At 40.7% G+C, this 21,422-nt stretch overlaps 1 protein-coding gene across 3 annotated transcripts in view; it reads left to right on the forward strand.

Moving 5' to 3' along the window:
• Ctnnbl1 (catenin beta like 1) overlaps positions 1–21,422 on the forward strand; it is a 153,828-nt gene that overhangs the window by 84,921 nt on the left and 47,485 nt on the right. For all 3 annotated transcript variants that reach the window (XM_048349167.1, XM_048349168.1, XM_048349166.1), the window contains one exon: positions 15,693–15,874. In XM_048349167.1, the coding sequence (XP_048205124.1) occupies positions 15,693–15,874 (182 nt within the window). The remainder of the gene's footprint in view (positions 1–15,692; positions 15,875–21,422) is intronic.

Consider the following 21,422-nt stretch of genomic DNA (forward strand, 5'->3'; position numbering starts at 1 on the left):
TTTTATAATTTTGTATTTGTCTATTCTGTCTCTTCACATCATTTTATCTTCAGTATCATTTTCAGTTAATTCTTGCTACAAACATTATAACTTTTTACTCTTTTTTTTAATGGTTGAACGCTTGGACCTTGCACTTGCCAGGCAAATACCCTACCATTAAGTCACCCCAGCCCTTTTGCTTTGAATTTATTTTTCTGATAAAGCTTCTAGCCTTTTGCTCAGACTAGCCTTCCTCCTGTTTCCAATTCCTGAGTAGCTAGAATTAAAGGCCATCCTTAATTTTTTATTTCATAAGTCCAAGGTGGGAATTTATGTTTGTGTAAAATTAACTATTTGGTTTTTTGTTTTGTTTTTTTTTTTTTTTTTTTTTTTTTTTTTTTTTTTTGGCCAGTCCTGGGCCTTGGACTCAGGGCCTGAGCACTGTCCCTGGCTTCTTCCCGCTCAAGGCTAGCACTCTGCCACTTGAGCCACAGCGCCGCTTCTGGCCGTTTTCTGTATATGTGGTGCTGGGGAATCGAACCTAGGGCCTCGTGTATCCGAGGCAAGCACTCTTGCCACTAGGCTATATCCCCAGCCCCTGTTGTTGTTTTTTTAATCACAGTGACTATTATGTTTAGTCATTTTCCTGTCTGTTTTATTCTTATAGTTTCTTTGATAGTTTTCTTTTGTTTTATTGTTCTTCCTCTATGGAGTTTCATCCTGTTTTTGTTTTTTTTTTCCATTAATGATTACTTTCACTTTGGTTTTGGTTTTTGGTTTTTTTCCAGTCCTGAGGCTTGGACTCAGAGCCTGAGCACTGTCTCTGGCTTCTTTTTGCTCAAGGCCAGTACTCTACCATTTGAGCCATGGTATGACTTCTGGCTTTTTTGTTTATGTGGTGCTGTGGAATCAAACCCAGGGCTTTGTCATGCTAGGCAAGCACTCTACTGCTAAGCCACATTCCCTGCCCACCTTTTTTCCTTCCTTCCTTCCTTCCTTCCTTCCTTCCTTCCTTCCTTCCTTCCTTCCTTCCTTCCTCCCTCCCTCCCTCCCTCCCTCCCTCCCTCCCTCCCTCCCTCCCTCCCTCCCTCCCTTCTTCCCAATACTTTTTTGCCTCTGATGCTGCTGCTTTAAACCCATGCCTTGTTCATTCAGGGAACTGGCCATTCCCTAATTCTCCTACCACCATCACTTTTTCTCCCCTTCCCACAATCTACTCTCCACCCTAGACTATCTTAGATCCTTCAAGGCATTTTATTTTCTCCTCTGGTATTTACACTGAATCCTAAGCAGCTTTCTCCCCCTGTATCACTAAACAAACCCTGACCTTAGCTCTCTTCACACTTGAGGGTTGAATTCTAGCATTCTTTACTTCTTCTGTCCACACACTTACTACTACTTGGATCGCCAGCACCTGTTTGTCTATATCTCTGAACAGTAAGGCTTGAAAGCAAAGACCAGGTCTTCTTTGTATCTCCAGTGCTTAGTGGCAAGTACATATTTGGCTTTAAATCTTCTCTAAATGAATAAGAAAAATCTAGGAACATTTTTGTTTAGAGTTAGACTCCAAATTGTTAGCATATCCCAGAGAAAAAGAAGTGATTTATTAAAGGATATGTACCTGAGCATCCAGTTTCTTGCCTAAAGATATCTAGTCCCTGTCACATGTTCAGTAGATTAAGAGCAGAAGAGGGGCTGGAGTGTGGTTGTGATGCTGATGACCTTCACGCTCATGGTGGCCTGGACAGAGGCACTTCTGATTCTGGGCTCTTGGCTCTGTGCAGCCTGTGCCCATGCTGGGCTTCAGAGCCTAGACTAGCACAGGGTATATAAACTTGGGTTCCGTCTTTAAGGCCTTTGACTTATCACTTTTTTTCCTCATCCTCCTTGGCATTGTGGAGCTAGGCTTTGGGTATCCGTCCACTTCTCATGACCTCTCTTCTCTAGTCCCAGAGAATGCCTTCAAGCACATTTATCTTTTCTCAGGTTTGTTTCTAGGACTGGACACCAGGTCTTCCTGCCCTCCCTGCCCAGGTCTTTCCCTTTGGTCACTCTGCATGTGGGGTGATTTGTACTGTCAATTGACTTGCATTACGGTGAGTCTTTGGATTTTACAGTGTCTGGATTTTTATTTATACCTGGCAAAATCAATAAGGCAGCGGGATACTTTTTGTTTTGTTTTGTTTCTCTGTATCAATGAATAAATGAAGACATCTTGGAAAAAAACAAAATTCTGTTGAAATCATTTTTTAAAAGTGAAACTCATGCTGTGAAAAATGCAGCAGTTTGAGTATATAGGACCCATGAAAAGGAGAGACAGAGGGAGGGAACAGAAGGGAGGGAGGGATCTCTCATTTGGTCATCTTAGTGTGTTATTTAAAAAAAAACAAAAACAAAAAAACAAGACAGATGAGGCAAGGTGGAAGGTACAGGCACTGTTAGACAGTTTAGAATTTCATGCTGAAAGGAAGAGAGAACCAGGGGCCAGGCAGCATGACCTTACCCTTTCCATTTGGTAGTCAAGAATTAGGGGCCAGAATGAGGCTTTGGATGATCTCTGGTGAACAAGAGTTAAAATGTAAGCATGAGCCAGGTGCTATTTCTGTAATCAGATGGTTGAGAGGACAGTAAAATCCAGAGGAGTAGCGATTTATTGTATAATTTAGCTAAGTGATTAGATTCAGAAGATCCAGTCTGCAGAATAATGCTAACGTATACTTACCAGGTGTGGTCATTGTGGAATCTGGTAGGAAATCAAGCCACACTGTGACACTGCCTTCTTGCCCTTCATGGAGATAGCTTTGCAGTTTTGTGTTCTTGTTATAGGTATCTCTCTTTGGTGAGATGGTTCTACAACTAGAAGATTCCAAAAGGTCAGGAAATTTTAGCCTATACTCGAACTCTTGTGCCTGTTGCCACTACCAGACTTTTTTTAAAAGCATATTTTTGGTATCAGCATAGTTTTGAATTCTTTAAGAAACAGCAAGATGGGTGGGAGACAGGAGAAATACATTGTCAGTTTCCTTGAAAATGTTGACACTGAGCTTATTGCTTCTGTTGTAAAACCCTGTTCCAGCTGGAAAGAGAAGAGACCATCGTGATCCCATGGGACTTGTACAGATGCAACCTGGGTAGTGTAGCAGAAATACAGCAAACCCATCTTGGTTATTAACTGCAAAGGGAGATAGGGGGAGAGAAGCAGAAACACTAGGCAGACATATCCATTCTAGAAGCCACAAAATTCCTTCATTCAGAGGCTTTTTTTAAAGTAATGGTTTCCTTAATCTGAAGAAAAGCATCACTGACAAGAAAACAAAATAGTTACAGCATACCTTCTGTAAGATAAGTCTTTGCAGGTGCAATTCTGGACTAGGCTTGTGGCAAAGAGGATTGATAGATGGGCTTGGTAGGGGACCTTGATTTTTTTTCCTTTGTTTTTGTTCTGTTTTTTTTTTTTTTTTTTACCTTGTTCTGCATTGGTTTTATTCCTAATGAACATCTGAAGGCTCAGACTCTGTTGCATTTTTATTCTTGTAGTTCGTTACAGTTTTTTAAGTGCTCAAGTCTTCTAACCACCAGTCTCCCCAGGCTTCAAGTGCAAAGTCAGAACAATAGTGTGGATCTTTCAGACATCAGATGTGCATCCTGATGGGGCAGTGAGCAGTTTGCATTCCATGCCGTGCACACATGTCTTGCTTGTTGTTTGTCCAACAGAAACGTTTCCTTCCCCCCAAGCAGGATATTACTGTTCTCCCTTAGATGGATAATAGTAGTTTGCACCTGTTCTCTAGAAACTAGAAAAACACTTCAAAGGCACAGAGTAATCCTTCCAACAGCCCTCCAGGCTGACGTTACCACTTCATAAATGGGATAGGGCTGTGGTAGAGAAGACAGATCAACTAAATCAAGATTATTTGGCAGGAATGGGTATAGGACCATCTGAGCTCTTCCATCAGACTTGATAACTATTCATCATTCCAGTGTAGTTGTTACGTTTATTTAAGTTGTTACATTTATTTATTCAGGACTTTGGCTATATATGTAGACCCATCATTACCCTTACCACCAGATGACAGTATCTTACCCATATATTTCTCTGACTGCTTATCCATAATTCCTGTCTAATTTACTGTTGGCAACCATTGATTTGCTTTCTACCGATGATATATTGATTTGTATCTTCTCAAATTTTATATAAGTGGAATCATACAGTACATATTCTTCTAGGAGGAAGAGAGTTCCATTCAATTTCACTCACTATAATTATTTCAGAATTTTCCCAAGTCACCTGTCCATAGTTTGTTCCTTTTTCATTTCTGAGTAGCTTTCCCTTGTGCAAATACATCACAGTTGTTCATTCATTTGATGGGCATGTTCTTGCTCATATCAGTAAGAACTGTAATGTTCTTTTCAGGAAAATATTTTCACTGCTCTGTGTAAACAGTTGAAAAGTTGGATTGTCTATAATAGATGAATAGTTGGCTTTTTAAGGCATTCCCAAAATATTTACAAATCGGTTGTACCATTGTAAAATTCTACAGCAGTGTATCAGAAGCTCTGCTCAGCAAGTATTCTAATGCTTGGTTTCATTTTAACACATTAGCTGTATTATTAGGTATTATTTTCTAATATTCTGTATTATCTTCTAATAATAGAATTGCTTTTTGCTTGTGACGAATGGCTAGGTGGCTTTGTGTGTGTTTACTGGCCATCCATGTATCTTTTGGTAGCATCTGCCCATTTGGTGGCAAGGGAATGAGGATGGAATTGTGACAATTCTTTACATATCATAGATACTCTTGCCACATACAGATTTTTTTGACTATTTTTTATTTTCACATTGCCTTTTCATTATCACATTAGTCTTTTGAAAATTTTTAAATCTTTTTGGATAATTTTATTTTTCCAGTGATTGTTCTGTATGTGCGTAAATTGGGTAGTTCACGTTTTTCAAGGAATTTATTCATGTTGTGTGTTGCCCAAAAAGTTGTTCAAGGGGTAGAGGGTGTAGCTGAAGCAGTAGAGTTGCCTGCTCAGTGTGAGTCCTGGACTTCAAAACCCAGTATCAGTGCCATCCCCAAAAGACAAAAAGTTAGTTATTCATGAATGTTGCCCTTATTTTCCTTTTAGTATATGTCTAATCTGTAATGATACACTCTATCATTTCTAATGTTGATAATTTGTGTCTTCTTGTGCTCAGTGTGGCCAGAGGTTTATCACTTTTTTTTTTATTTCACCAAATTCTTTATTTTAACTTCTCTTCTGTGGACATATATCTCAATCAAATTCACAACCTGGTTTTCTTGAAGAGTAATTAATTATTCAAATGGGATATACAATATAAGTGGATAGGACTGAGCAAAATTTAGGGTTATCAAAAGCAGATATCAACATACATAACAACATCAAATATTTGGATAGTAAAGAACAAGGACATCTGAATTGACGGAAAACAGAAGGTAGTATTTCATCAAGAGGAAATCTGTGAATTCCTGTGGCATATGTGAGAAATCTAGTTAAAACATATTCTATTACTCTATTGGGTCTGCTGCTATATTCAAAATTTACCTGTGGAAAAGTTTTTGTATATACTGGTATGTTTCACAAGTTGCCCACAGTCTCTGATGACCATTTTTTTTATCTGTTTTTGTTTTTTTGTTTTTGTTGCCAGTTCTGGGGCTTGAACTCAGGGCCTGAGCACTGTCCCTGGCTTCTTTTTGCTCAAGGTTAGCACTCTGCCTCTTGAGCCACAGCGCCACTTGTGGCTTTTTCTGTATAGGTGGTGCTTGGGGAATCAAACGCAGGGCTTCATGTATACAAGGCAAGGACTTTACCACTAGGCCAAATTTCCAGCCCACCATTTTTTTTTTAATGTTTATGTCTTAATGATAAACTTGTTGAAACTATCAATGATAGTCATAATAGTTGTGGAAGTTGAGCAGCAATAGCCTACAAATGTAGGTGATTTCTAAAACTTCATATCAAATATTGTTTGATAATGTATGTGATCCCTTGTAAAATAATTCTTGAGTCATTTTTAAGAAAATTTATCATCTTAAAATCAATAGAAAAGAGGGTAGTGCCTAAGACTCTTCCAATATTAAATGCTGTATTTTGTCTTTTGGGTAAATATGGTGGTACTCATATTCACTGCATTTTATTTATTTTTGTTTGTTTTTATTGTAAAAGTGATGTACACAGAGGTTACAGTTTCATACGTTAGGCTTTGGATCCATTTCTTGTACTGTTTGTTACCTCCTCCCTCATTCCCCCCTCCCCCCTCCCCCTTTCCCTCTCCCCCCGTGAGTTGTTCAGTTAGTTTACACCAAACAGTTTTGCAAGTGTTGCTTTTGTAGTTGTTTGTCTTTTTATCCTGTGTCTCTCGATTTTGGTATTCCCTTTCACTTTCCTAATTCTAATACCAGTATATTCAGTTTCCAATGTACTCAGATAAGATACAGTGATAGTGCGGGTACAACCACAGGAAGGGGATACAAGAGGAGATACAACAATAGAAGTTACGGTTTCACCGTGTATACTGGTATTGGAAGTAGGAAATTGAAAGGGAATACCAAATTTGAGAGACACAGGGTAAAAAAAGACAAACAACTACAAAAGCAATACTTGCAAAACTGTTTGGTGTAAGTGAACTGAACACCTCCGTGGGGGGGGGGGGGGAGGGAGGGGGGTATGAGGGAGGAGGTAACAAACTGTACAAGAAATGTATCCAGTGCCTAACGTATGAAACTGTAACCTTTCTGTACATCAGTTTGATAATAAAAACTTGAAAAAAAAGATTTGGAAATAAAAGTAAAAAAAGAAGTTATGGTTTCACATGGCATGTTGAAAGTAATTACAACAGTGATATATTAGTCGTTTCCATAACATGGAGTTCATTTCACTTAGCATTATCTTATGTGTTCCTAGGGGCATAGCTATTAGGTTCTTGTGATCCTCTGTTGTGACTAGCCTAAACCTGTACTAATTATTTCCTATGAGGGAGACCATAGAGTCCATGTTTCTTTGGGTCTGGCTCACTTAGAATAATTTTTTCCACGTCCTTCCATTTCCTTACAAATGAGGCAATGTCATTCTTTCTGATAGAGGCATAAAATTCCATTATGTATATGTACCACATTTTCCTGATCCATTCGTCTACTGAGGGTCTTCCATAGAACCAGTTTTTACTCCTTGATTTTTATATGCTGCTTTTATTTTCCATTTCGGTAATTTCTGTTTCGGTCTTTGTTACTACTTTTCTTTTGGTTTCTCACGTTTTTTGCAATGCTGGTGATCAAGCCCAACGTTACTTGAATGCTAGGCAGGTCCTCTACTATAGCAGTGAGCCACACCTTCATACCTTCTTAGGATTTAATTCATTATTCCTTTCCTGATTTCTGAGTTTAAGATTATTACACTGAGATGTTTATTGCTATTAAAATTGCTATAAAATTTCCTCTAGTTGCTACTTTCCCTTTATCACATATGATGTATTTTCATTTTTTTCCAAAATATTTTCAATTTTGATTTCATTGTTTTTAAGTTATTTAGAAGCATATTCTTTAGTTTTAAAATATTTAGTCATCTTCCAAGTATCTTTTGGTTATTCATTTTTACCTTAGTAATATTGTGATCAGAGGATATCTTTTTTTCTGATTTGAACCTTTAGATAATGTGTTCAAATCCATCCTGGGGAAGAAATAGTTCTCAAAGACCCATCTTGGTCAAGGGCTGGACATGGTGGCATGCTCCTGTCACTACAGCAATATGGTAAATGTATAAATAGAAGGTTCATAGTCCTGGCCGACAGCACCCTAAAGTAAGATCTTACCTTGCTGGTGACACGGCTCCAGTGGTAGAGAGCTAGCTTGACAAACACAAGGCTGAGCTTTTGAAAACAAGCATTTATGGAAGAGAGAGAGTATGTGTGTGTGTGTTTACCTGAGCACATTTCTACTTGGCATCCATTGCCCTCTGCCCAAAGTGACTTTGTGCAGGATCTTTGTGGTGCTGGTGTGTTCCTGCTGACTTCTGTCAGCTTGTGTATATCTGAAAAAGTATTTGTCTTCCTCTTTGGAATATATTTTCTAGGTGTGGCAGCCTAGAAAGGCTGATAGGTGTATTTTCTTTCAATATTCTGGTTATACTGCCTCCTTGGTTTTCATAAAAAGTTTACTATCATTCATATTTGTGCTCCTCTGATGTAATTTTTCCTTTATTTTCCTGTCTTTATGATTTTATTATTAGTTTTGAATAGCTTGGTTTTTATATAACTTGGTATAGTTTTCTTCATATCCCTTGTGTTTGAGCTTCTTGAATCTCTGGTTTTATCATTTTTGTTAGAGGAGGAAAAATTTCAGACATGATAAATATTTAAACTATTCTTCCTCCATCTGCCTTTCAGGGCCTATAATTATATGTATATGATAAAATTATATTTTATAATTACATGTAATTATAAATTATAGATTATAAAGTGTAATTACATGTACATTAGGTTATTTGCCATTGTCCAAAGAGCTCCCTGATGATCTTGTTCCGTTTTTTCTTATGTGTCTCATTTTGGATAGTTTCTTTTATGTCTTCAAGCTTGCTCTTTTTCCTCTGCTCTGTGCAATGTTCAATTCATCTCCTCTACCATGTCTTTCACCTAACATGTGTTTGCCTCTAATCATTCAGTTTGGGGGTTTTATTAGTAACTTCATCATTCTGGTCAACATGCTGAAACATTTTTTTACCTTCATTTTTACATATCAAGCAATTACAATACAATAACTTTTCATGTTTTCATCTTTAATTATGATTTTTGTTGATTATTTTTCTCATCTTTACGGAGTCATATTTTTCTGCTTCTTAGAGGACCTGACAATATTTTGTAAAATTCAAATATTGTGGATTTTACACTGTTGGTTGGATTTTTTGTTTGTGCTTTCCTATAGCTTTTAATTTAACTTAATTACTTTGTAGTACTGGGAATTGAACTCAGAGCTTATTGCATGTTAGGCAAGTATTTGAACATCCAGTTATCACAATGCTATACAAATATTCTTTTATCTCTATTATAGAATGTTAAGGTTGTTGGAAATAGTTCAATCATTCTGAGGCTTTTTTGGGGGGATGGGAAGGGATTTGCTAGGGTTTGAATTCAGGGCCTTGTACTTGCTAAGCAGGTTATTATTTTGAGCCACACTCACAGACCTTGATGCTTTATCTGTTTTTCTCAGTAGGGTCTTACTTTTCACTCATAGTCCTCCTATTTATGCTTTATATGCAGGTACCTCACTTTTTATTGGTTTTGAGATGGGAGGCTTACAAACTCCAACCCCACCCCTCCAAGTTAGCCTAGAACAACAGTGCTCCTGAACTTAGCCTCCTGGATAACTAGGATTACAGGTGTGAGCCACCATACGTGGCTTAGTTTTGTTTCTTATATAGGGTCTCTCATTTTTACCTGAACCAGCCTCTGATTTCAATCCTCCTACTTCTGCCTCCCAAGTAGATGGGATTACACGTGTACCCTGCCCTGATGCTTAAACTCTGTTAGGCAGGTACAGAGTTATTCCTTGGTCTATGGCTAGTTTTTCCTCATTTCTAAAGCAATGCCCTTCTAAAGCAGGTGCACCTGGTGCACTGTGAATTAACGAGGCTATAGTACTATAACAGGTAGGAATGCAAACTGTGCCTGGTGCCCTGAGCTCTGGTACCCTCCTTTCAGGGAGATCCTTTCTGCTGCACTGGTTAGTATTCTCACACACATGCTAATAGCATGTCTCTAATAGCATGGCTGAGGGGCTCATTGGTGGAGCCTCTGCTCAGTTCTGTGTCCCTCTCTGCTCTGGTACCATGTGCTGTCAACTCTCCAAAATAGATTACCCCAGGCTCCCAGCTTTCTCTACCCTGATCTGAAGCCTGAAGTCAGCAGTCGGGCTCACTGCGTGTCTTGCCCTCTCTCACAGTTCACTGCTCTTTGCTGCCTGCTGTCATAAGTCTGAAAACCATTGTTTTATATATTTTGTCCACTTCTTTCTATATTTGTTTCAGGATAGAAGGGAAAAATATAAGCCTACTCTTTGATAATCCATTTTAACACAGAGTGGAAGCAACATTTTCTTACTCTTTATTGCAGTTAACTTTAATGTTCTTATACCAAACAACTTTGCTTGTATCGTGTATCAGTTATCAGTCAGATTTGTTATAGTAACAACCCCTCAATCTCAAGGACTTTCAATGAAACATGTTTATTTTCCACTCCTAGCACATCTGTCACTGGCTATTGGAAGCTCTACTCTATACCTTATTTATTTTTAGGCTGAAAAAGCCGAGCTGTGTGACACAATAAATCCTCCAAGGTTTCCTCAGAAATGCATATGTTATACTCAGATTTAATTGGCCGTAGAAGGTCACTGTCCAGTCTTGATGTGTGATGAGCAGTGATGTGTTAGCTCATTCAGGCTCATGAGCACTGATGGTCTACTTCTCTTCCCAATAGCACATTTAGGGGAATTGGCTCTGGTCATTGCTAGGGTTTGGATGAGTATCCCCCAAAGGTCCATGTGTTGAAGATGTGGTCCCTCAGGATGGTGCTGTTTTGGAAGTGGAGCCTAATAGGAAGCTCTTCAGTCATCGGGGGGCATGCCTTTGTGGGGCCTCGACCTCTCCTCTTGTTTCCAGGACGTGGGCACTGCCACGCATTCTCATGTTGTCATCTTGCATCCCTATCACTGGCTGGAAGCAATAGGGCCACTCAGTCATGAGCTAGTACCTCCCAAACCACGAACTAAGCAAACCTTTTCCCTTACAAGTCACTTCCTTAGCTATTTCATTATCATATTAGAAAACTAGCTAATACAGTTATTTTCACTGTATAATTCATAGAAATCCTGGATCCTGTAAAGCAATCTTGTATTCTGGAAATTCTAAACGAAATAAACTGTGTAATGTATATTTTAATTTTTTTAATTTAAGTAATTGTATAAAGGGTTTTTCAACTCAGCATGTCGGTTTATGAGTACAATGCATCGTGATCATTGTGACCCCTTCGATAATTCTCCCCCATCTCTCCCAGCATCACCCTGCCTTCAATTTTCCTAGCTCCATTTTCACATATATATTGAATGTTTTGACTGCATATTTTGTAGCAAACAAAAATGACCTCAGATGGCATTATCAAAATTCCTTGCCAGGACTAGTTTTGATTTGTAGTTTGTTTTTTAAGAATGCATATCTTTTCATTTTTTAATTTTTCATTCTCCTTTGACTAGAGAGGGAAAGGACTTTATATCTTTTATTTGTCCTTCAGCTAAGTTTCTCTAGGGTTTCATTTGTATTTCCTGATTTTTTAAAATCTTTTTAGAGTAGTCTCATTTACACAGTAAACTCAATTATAATCCATAACCTAAATTTCCCCGTTTGCTAACTTCCTTCTTGGGCTTTAGACCCACTAAGTCCTAGCTGAACATCACTGTCATGTCCCCAAAGTATCTCAGGTTCAACTAGAACTCATCCCTTCCTTCCCTAGAGTAAATTAGTAGACTACCTTGCTTTCTTTCTACCTCGAATGTGTCCCTCTGTCTTCTGTTCCCAGCCATGTTGTTGGCAAATGTTAGAAGGATTCCTCTTACATATAAAATCACCTGGCTTCAGATTGTGTTACCACTGTTTCCCTAAATGGTCCTGCTGACTCCTGACCTTGTGTGGGCTGCTGCTCCTTTCTGCTTCCTCTTTATTTGTCTGAGAAAGACACCCACTGAACCTCATTTTGACCTCCCTTTCCCCTTCTGTGAGAGTCCTCTCTGAGTCTTCAGTCCAGCCTCCTTCTTGTGCCCACCTTGCACTTGGTATATACCTCCACTGTACGTCCCACATTACCCATGGACCACATGGTCCTGTGAACCAAGCCCTTCAGAAGCCATGAGCGTCCTTGTCTCTGCATTCTTGACTTACTATCTAGCACCTGTTAGGTGCCTCATAAATATTTGATAAAGGAACAAATGAACAAAGAAAATCATGCTCTGAATCTATGTTCATTGCAAACATGTTTGTGGGTGATAAAGAAGAATAAGCTAATTAAAACTACAACAGGAAATGTTTTCTTCACATCTGCAATCTCACTTGAGCAGACAGAAAGCAGACCACCCCCCACTCTTTTCCACAGGCACCCAGTATTATGGAAGTTGGCATTCATACCAGTCCTGGCATGATCGACAACCCAATGAACCCAGACAAGACAAAGATAAACTACTTGTCCTCCAGTAGAATAAATATTTCAAATAAAGTCAACCCCAGAAAGCAGGCCAAACAGCTATTGATCGCTAAAAGCCTGAACTTAAGCCCAATGAATATTCCAAAGTTCACCTCCATGCAGCTTGCCTAAATGGTGATCAATATGCAATTACTGCCCCATTTAAACGTGCCTCACTCTGCCTACCTGAAGAGGGCTTTACTTTTAAAATCTTTTGTTTCTTGAATTTGCTTAGGCAGGAAAAAAAAAAAAAGAGACTTGGCCAAGCCAGAATCCTTTGCCTTTAGTATTTCAAACAATTCTGTCATTTATGGTAACGTCTCAGAGTATGCTGAAAGGTCACCAAGGGTACCCTGTACTGTGACTGTCATTAATTTCAAGAGGCCTTTTCCTAAATGGCTAAACAATGGGAGTATTGTAACTCAGTTTCCTAATTTCTGCTTGCATGATTATCTGCCCTAGTTATGACCTTTGTGAATTCCAGCTTGTAAAGTGGGATGCTAACATCCAGCTGTAGTGAGAACAAGTATATTATTTGTCTAGCTTCTTATTAGAATTTCATCTTGAGAATAAAAGTCCTTTCCTGCTGCATTTGGAACCTTGTTTACCCTGCTCCTGATAGATAAGATTTCCTACTCTCAAATATTCCACAGTCCAAACCTTTTGTCCTTTCTCACTCCCACTGTCACCATAGTCTCCTTACTGTCCTTCTTGCCCCCAAGATCTGCCACTCCAGTGCCTTCATCTCCGCTGCCAGGCCAGACCTTGTAAAAGAACTTGATTTGAAAACACACCTTCTCAACTACAATGGGATGGAGCTCGGGTTCCCTGGCAGCACATCTAGGGCCTGGTACGATGATTTTCTTGCCCTCTGTCATCCATCTCCCACTACTGGCCACTCGTCACCCCTTCTGCTTCCCTGATTGGCCTGCTGTTCCTTTGCACGTGCTGTGTATCTGCCACGGCCACCAGGGTCACCCTTCTTCCTTCTCTGCAGACACTTACCCTTCAGACTCAATACTTTGTCCAGGCTGCCATTTGATACCTTTATCTACTCCCAAATAAAGTTCTTTCTCCATGTCTTACTTTAGTGGGCTTTATTCATTTCCATTGCTTCAAGCTTTTAAAAATATTTTGACCTGCCTGTTCAAATTGTTTAAAGACACGGAGTTTATACTTCCTAGCAGCTAGTATACTTACTGCAATAGCAGTAGCCACACTGGGTAGCTGGACTACAAGTCACCAGTGAGTATCTGTGGGCCATTGTCATGGGTACATGGCAAGAGAATAGAAGTATTCCTAACACTCCTGTTGTCTTCCTTGTCCCTACTATCAAGTCTTAGATCTCTCACCTTCCAAAGGAGAGTAGCCAGTAGTTATTCCTGCTTGCTTTATATTAATTTGGTCTCTCCAAATAGATATTTTTGGAGCAGAAGCTGTGTTTTACTTTTTGTTTTCTCTTGTATCTGTTGTGATGCTGACTAAGTGCTCAGTAAACATTGCATATTGGCTTGGTTGGTTGGTTTACCATCTGTACCACATTAAGAAATGATTGACTTGTTCCTCTCTAACTCGTAGATTGTTAAAGAAAATAATATAAATTATAGAAGAATATATAAGAGTTCTTAGTACCCAATAATAAAGATAACCCGACTAACCCTATTTAACAAAGAACAGAGCATCCAAATGGACATTTTCTAAAGAAGATACATAAATGGCTGACAAACACATGGAAAGGTACTTGACCTCATTAGTGATCAGAAAAATGCAAATCAAAGTCATCATGAGATATTATTTTACACCCACTAGAATAATGAGAACCAAAAACTCAAACAGTGCTGCTTACACCCTTACATTTACACACTGCTGATGGGAATGTAAAGTGGTGCAGCTGTTTTGGAAAACAGGCTGGTCTTTAAGCATAGTTATCAAGCATATCCACACCTAGGTAGATGTACTAAAGAGAAGCAAAATCAGATGACCCCACAAACTGTTTATGTGAATGTTTATAGCAAAAAAGGTAGAATAGAAATGCCAGATGCTCCTAGCTACTCAGTAGGCTGAGATCCATGGGTCACAGTTCAAAGCCAGCCTGGAAGAAACTCCTTGATTCTTGCATCCAATTAAAAAAAAAACCTACCCTAAAGAGTCAGAAATGGAGCTGTATCTCAGTTGGTAGAGTGCTGGCCTTGAGCAAAAGAAGCTCAGATACAGTGCCCAGGACCTGAATTCAAGCCCCAGAACTGACACACAAAAAAAAGATAGGGCTGGGAAGGTGGCTTAATGGTAGAGTACTTTCCTAGCATGCATAAAGCCATGGGTTTGATTCCTCAGTACCACATAAACAGAAAAGACCAGAAGTGGTGCTGTGGCTCAAGTGGTAGAGTGCTAGTCTTGAGCAAAAGAAGCACAGGGACAGTACTCGGGCCCTGAGTTCAAGCCCCAAAACTGGCCAAAAAAAAAAAAAAAAGTAGAAGCAACTCATTGGTCCCATCAACAGATAAGTGGTTATTATAAACGAGTTGTGACAGATCTACACATGAAATGGTCAGTTATAAGAGGGAATGAAGTATGCTGGTATTAATGTGTTAACATGCTACATGAATCAACCTTGAAAATAATGAGCCAGGTAAAAGAAGACAAAGGCCACAGTCACAGCACAGGTAGTGGTTGCTTAAGGCTAGGGAGATGGTCAGTATAGGCTTCTTCATTCATACATGGTTCTTTTCAGGGTAATGGACATTTTCTACCAATGACTGCAGTGGTGGTGGTTACATATACTGTGAATATGCTAAAATCCATGTGTTGTATATTTTAAATGCATGAATTAAATGGCTTGTGAATTATATCTCAATAAAACAGCTAAAAAGAAAGAAAAATTAATAATGAATCATCTATAATCCCTCTAACCTCTGGAGAAAAATCTCTCCTAGCATTGTAGTCCATTTCTTTCTAGTCTTCCCTGCCTCCCTCTCTCCAGTCCTGGGGATTGAATTTAAAACGTGGGCACTGTATCTGAGCTTTTTTGTTCAAGGCTAGTGCTATACCACTTAAGCCATTGTTCCACTTCTGACTTTTTGCTGGTTAATTGGAGATCAGAGTATCACGGACTTTCCTGCCTTGGCTGGTTTCAAATCCTCAGATCTCAACCTCCTGAGTAGCTTGGGTTATAGACATGAGCCACTGGCACCCGGCATCTTGCTAATCTTTATGTAATGCATTTCCTTTCAAAATTGTCATAACACTTCATATGGAACTTTGGGTGATTCCTGTTGTGTTTATCACTCTAACCATAAGAACTCATTCATTTTATTATAGACTCCCTAGTTGTTAACAAGTATGTATTTAAGTTGTTTTATTTTTATTTCTATTTTTTGTTTACTGGGTACTGCAGTAAATATACTTTGTTTTTAAGTACTACAACTTCCCATGAAATGGGCTTTTGTGAATGTGAAACCTCTTTCATTTATAGGGAAAAGAAAATCTCCCGGAGCAGTGCCTTGAAAGTGCTGGACCATGCCATGATTGGGCCCGAGGGCACTGACAATTGTCATAAGTTTGTGGACATCCTTGGCTTACGAACCATCTTTCCCCTCTTTATGAAATCTCCCAGGAAGATCAAGAAAGTGGGAACCACTGAGAAAGAACACGAAGGTAGGGTTCACCAGAGAGGTCAGCCTCAATTTGGTACATTAAGAGAAGTGGGGATATGAGGAATGTTGAGTTTTCCTGAATGTGCGTTTGGGAGTCCCTTCCTGAGAGGAAGAGCACTTTATTGTGCTTTTCTATCTAATGATTTTCTATGCATGGCAAAGCAACCCAGAGACCCCAGGTCACTGATGTCCTTTCTTCTTGCTCAGTGCTTGTTCAAATCCTGGTGGCTTCATTTTATCTGGCCTCTTAATAGGTCTCGGTGTGAGAGTTGTGTGTCCTTCACTGTAATTTGTAGCTTGATGTCTCTCTGATGGAAGACCCTTTTGAAAAGAGTAATGAGGTGGCAGCACACGTCACCTCCAGAGTGGTACTTTCATGTATTTCTGTATTAAAGTATGATTCAGCCAACATCAGGAATTGCTGGAATAAACTATTTACAGCCCAGGTTCCCCTTTTATGTTTCTCCTCCCTGATGGTGCACACTCCCAGCAAAATGCTGCCATGAATTGCGACGCCGTAACCAGAGTAGTTACTGCTAGCCCAATCTCCTCCTGCTATTGTCTGGTGGCCTGCTACATCCCTCCTTCCAATAAATAGCCGCAGTGCACTCTGGAAGGCCTGGGATTTATGAGCATTGACAGCTCTGCTGGAGGCTAGCAGACGCTGGCACCAGGGAATTTACATGGTTGGATGGCTGTTTTAAAGTGCAGGGAGGGTAGAGAAGGGTGAAGGGGGAGGGGTGGGTAAGAGAAGAGGACCTGAGCTATGCTGCAATCTCCTTTGGTTGTCTTGTAGAAGTTACCATTGTTCCCTGAGCTGAGATTTCTTTTTTTTTTCACCACTGATTGGTAGAATTGCCATAGGGATCTGGCTGCATCTTTTGCATTCCTCTTCCTCCTAGGTAAGAGTTTGAGCACTTCTATGTCTTCTCAAAGTGACCTGGCTTCATTTCTCCCAGCTTGGAGGGAGGAAAGCTGGTATGGCCTGTGTTAGGACATCACCTCCAGCGATGTCTTGGGTGATCACATCACCTCCCAGAGATAGCAGAAAGGCTGGCAACCAAACCCTGAGGAGTAGAGATGTGAGATCAAGCAGAGATTTTAGTTCATCTTGAAGCAGATAGTAAGCATACCCTAACTGTAAGCACACTAACCCCACTGCTGCTACTTTCCCCATTCAGTAAGAATGGCAGAGAAGAAGGGGCTTTTCGAGGTCTAGGAGATTAAACTTGAGCATTACTCACTATTCACTGCACCCTGTTTTATTCCCAGCCCTACTGCACCATTGCTCTCTCATTTAGAGCTCACAGCCTATGGAGTAGGTGATGGTCCTCGTTTTTGCAGATTAGGGAATTAGCTAAGAAAGGAACCAAACTGGTTTTCCGGCTAACCTTCTATGTCACTTTAGACACTTTGCTTAACTTCCCTGCCCTGCATTTTCCTTTGTGGTTTGTAAAATCGAAGGACACAACAGAAAACCAGAAGTTCTGATGTCTGTACCTTCGGATTCTGAGGCACAGGCCCTTGTCATCCAGGTAGTTCCATAGCCAGGAGACTCGTCAAGGAGGGTGCTGTGGCCGAGCCACTGGCTTCCACTGAGGGACTTGGTACCATGTTTGAGGGAGCTCTTGCTCTGTATGCATGGCTCTGAGAAGAGGAAAAAGTGACAGATTCAGTGAGCAGCTGTTTTCCTTCTGAAAAATGTGCCTGGTGGCATGCTGGTAACAGTACATTTGCTTTAGAGTGCCCACATTAGGAATTTGATAACGCTGTATTAGTGGGGGCAATGGCTTGGTAAGACAGCTCCTAGAAGGCATGTTTGCACTGTAATGGCTGCTGAGGATGAGCACTGCATCCTGAACACACAAGTGCCCTGGGCAGAAAGGAGCCCCAAGTAGAGAGCGCCACCCTGCACCTCCTTCTAGCCGGCTAGCTGCTGCACTTCAGAGCAGCCCTTAGCTAAAGCTGCAGCAGGTAGGGTGAAAATGGGGACAGAGCAGGGCAGGGCACATCTTATCTTCCAGGTAAGGCCTGAGCTCTCAGCTGTTCTTGGTGATGTTTTTTTTAACTAAATGCATCAGTTTGTGTTTATTGGCCCTTAGGAATATTTGCAACTGTTTCCAGCCCATTTCTGCCCCCAGTCCCTTTCACTCTCTCTCCTCTAGCTATAGTGATTTTTTTTCCTGACCTGTCTGCCTTGCTGTCTTTATCATCATCCTTCAGGTCCTTAGCTTGGATGTCTCTTTCTCAGGGAAGCCTGTCATGTACCCCTCACTAGGACAGGACAGAGTCCCTACTCAGTGGACTTTCATTACTCAGAGGCTGTAGAGCCAGTGATCTTGTCACCTCTGGGTCCCACTGCCCAGTGTAGTGCTTGCTGTGGGGTAGGTGCTCAGTAGATGTGTATTGGCTCTATGTGAACAACTAGCTCCCTGAGTGGCTGTTCATTGAGGACAGATATGGACAAAACTAGAATTGCTGGCAATTTAGTTTTTTGTGTGTATGAGTCAGGTGGAGGACAAGAAATATTGTAATTGAAACCCATTGAGGTTTGCATAATAAAACCTTCAGAAATAGATCGGGGAGGCACTTAGCGAGGAGGATGGGTAGTTGGAAAGGATCGCCTTGCCCTTGGGTGCAGTAGCATAACTGTCTGCCTTTCTGGTTCTGTGAAGAACAGCACGGTGTGTATTGTCTCCTTGATATTAACTTCTTCAGAAGAGAAGGGAAGAAGAAAAGTGCCAAGATCCAGAAATGGCATCTGACCTTTACTTCCCAGTCTCTTTTTAAAGTTCTTATTAAAATAGGTCCAATTTTCCTTGTATTGCCTCATTAGGTAGGTGAGTTATTGAGTTTGTAGCAGTTCTAGTTAATTGCGCTGTTTTAACATGGTTCCCCTGGAGGCTGTTAAGAGCTGTGGGGCGGGTGAGCGGCTAAGCAGTATGCAGGTGTGTGGCGAGCACGCTGAGCGCATGCACACATTTATACCTTATCCACAGTGACAGCAGTTGATAACAGGTCAGCGCTTCAAAGGATACTTTTCCGTCATCTGCACAGAGTTTAAGTGATTCTGGCAGACTGTACATACAGGAAGCATGCAGTTGCCTATGCCTCTTGGTCAGAGCCTCCACCAGAGTAAGGAGAGGCAAATGGCAAGGCTTCACTGCAATCAGGGAAGGAGGGAGATCAGTCAATGGAGATGAGACAGAAGCATTATTACTTCTGTTGTATGGCACTAGAGTTCAAACTCAGAGCCTCGTGCTTGGTAGGATGGAACTCTACTACTTGAGCCACACCTCCAGCACTAGAAAGAAACCTCTTTAATGTGGGTTGTGATGATGACCTGCCATTGTATGGGGCCAACTCTTATTAGGACTCCTGACATGCTTAGAAACCAAGGCTGGTCCCGTGTAAGCCAGACACAGAATGGAGTGCCTCTCTTAGGGATGCTCTTCTTCCCAGGGTTCCTTCTCAGACGCCTGCTATGGCCTGTCCCTCAGGACTTCCTGTCCACTGGCAGTAGTATTACTCCATGTACTAACCTGGGCAATCTCATCTATTTCTTGCTGCTTTGATTGTTTATCTGCCATTGACTCCCAGACCTTCAACCTCATTCTTTCTCCCAGTCTCTAGTTGCAACAGCTGATAACCAGCAGATATGCCCCATGTATATGCACACTCAGCCCCGCAAAGTCAGATCTGTACCATCTCTGGCCCCAGCCCTTTCTGCCCTTCCTGCCCTTAGAGGTGGCCCCACCCACCACCAGCAGAAACCAACATTTGTGCTTACCCCTTAAGGTTTTCCAACAGGATCTGTAGTCCTGTGAATTCTGTCATGTAGAAATCTCTTGACTCAGCACTCTCAACCACCAAGTTTCTGCCGTCATTGCTGGATTCCAGCTGTAGTACATTTTAAAGGTCCCACCCATGGGAAAGTGACACTCTCAGCCCTCATCAGACTTACAGAAGGGGGAAACAGAAATATGGTTTTGGAAAAAGACAAGTTTGCAGATTTCTACCACAAAGTTATATTAGCATTTACAAAGACCTTCCTTTTATTATTTAAAAGAACAAGAGAACAGGAACACTTAGAGAGAGAATTCTGATAGAAAGGAGGAGGCTACTACAGAGAGGGCCCTGGAATTCAGCCAGCCAGTCCATTTGTTATTACTATAGCCAGCTCCTGCAGTATGCCTATCCATATCTGAGCATACTGTGAGCCTCAGCAAAGTCATAACTTCGGGTCCAACAGTGGGTAAGCAGCTGACACGACTCGGGCTCCTTCAGCTTCTAATCACAGATCTCACATTTCGTAATGCCTTTGCCATCAGTGTTCCCTCTTGTGGCCCACACTGACGTATTTTTCCCTGGATTGCTGGTGTTCCTGAAAGAGTTCTTGGTCATAAATTGGTTCTAATCCTGAGTCAATGAGGAGTCTTCATGGTACTGGGGGCTCGTATTCTTTCACAGTACATGGAACAAATAGCAGAGTGAACCTGGCCAACTTATCAGGCCTCTTGTGGTGCTTGATGTATGTTATATGCTCTGTAAAAAAAAAAGGAAGAATTAATAAACTAATTCACTCATCATGTACTGACTATGATAAGGACCACAGAAGGTCATTGTGGAATTCTTAGTGTCCTACTATGCTAATTAATATCTGAGTCAACCATGAAGCTGCACAGTTTCTGTCCATGGTAGTGTTCAGTATGTTCTTGTTTCTCCATCTCTCAGGACAGGATCAACATCTACCTTTGATCTATCTCATAAAGGCAACATGGAGATTAAATGAAGTAATATAGATCAGGTGCTTGAAAATCTGGTTTCACTAGTATTAGGGCTGGACTAAGGATGAGTTTCCAATTTGTCTTCATTTTTCTCCTACTATCTTCATAATTTAAGAAGTACATTCCTGAAAGAATGCTTTGCCTTCCTGAATCTGCTAGGCCTATGGATAGATTCCAAATGGGGCTAGTCCTTTGTGGAGTATAAGGTTAAAACCTTCACCAAGGGGATATACTAGGGAGCCCCAGGTCCCCACTTCCCCTTTACATGACCTCTAATGGAGATTTCAAGGTTTCTCTTTTTTTTTTTTTCCTTTCTATTTTTGTATTCCCCATGCTTGAAAATACAGGAATCAAAACAATGGGCAACAAAGATAGAGCAGTACTTAATATTAAGAATGGCACTAAGCCGTATTCTACTAGGCACTTTGTGTTAAACAAGGATGAAAATGTCTTACTGTTGGTTTTTCTTGCTCTTTGAGAACCTTGTCATTGAACAGTTTCTGGATCAATTCCTTTTCTCTCCCTCCAGCTGCTTGTCTCACTCCTGACCTAGATGGCAGCATATTGGGATGCTGAAATAAGCAATGTGTTTGGATTGGGGATCCTCTGAGCAGGATGGAGGAGTGACAGTAGTTGTTGCACATTGGATTTTCCCACTGATCCCTTAAGTGCAGCCTAGCAATGTGTTTACCACTGAGGAAGGCATTGAGACAGAGGGTGTACCTGCCATGCTGGGCTAGGGGAACAACAGGCTCACAACCA

This window comes from Perognathus longimembris, chromosome 6, assembly GCF_023159225.1.
Source record: "Perognathus longimembris pacificus isolate PPM17 chromosome 6, ASM2315922v1, whole genome shotgun sequence".
NCBI lineage: Eukaryota > Metazoa > Chordata > Mammalia > Rodentia > Heteromyidae > Perognathus > Perognathus longimembris.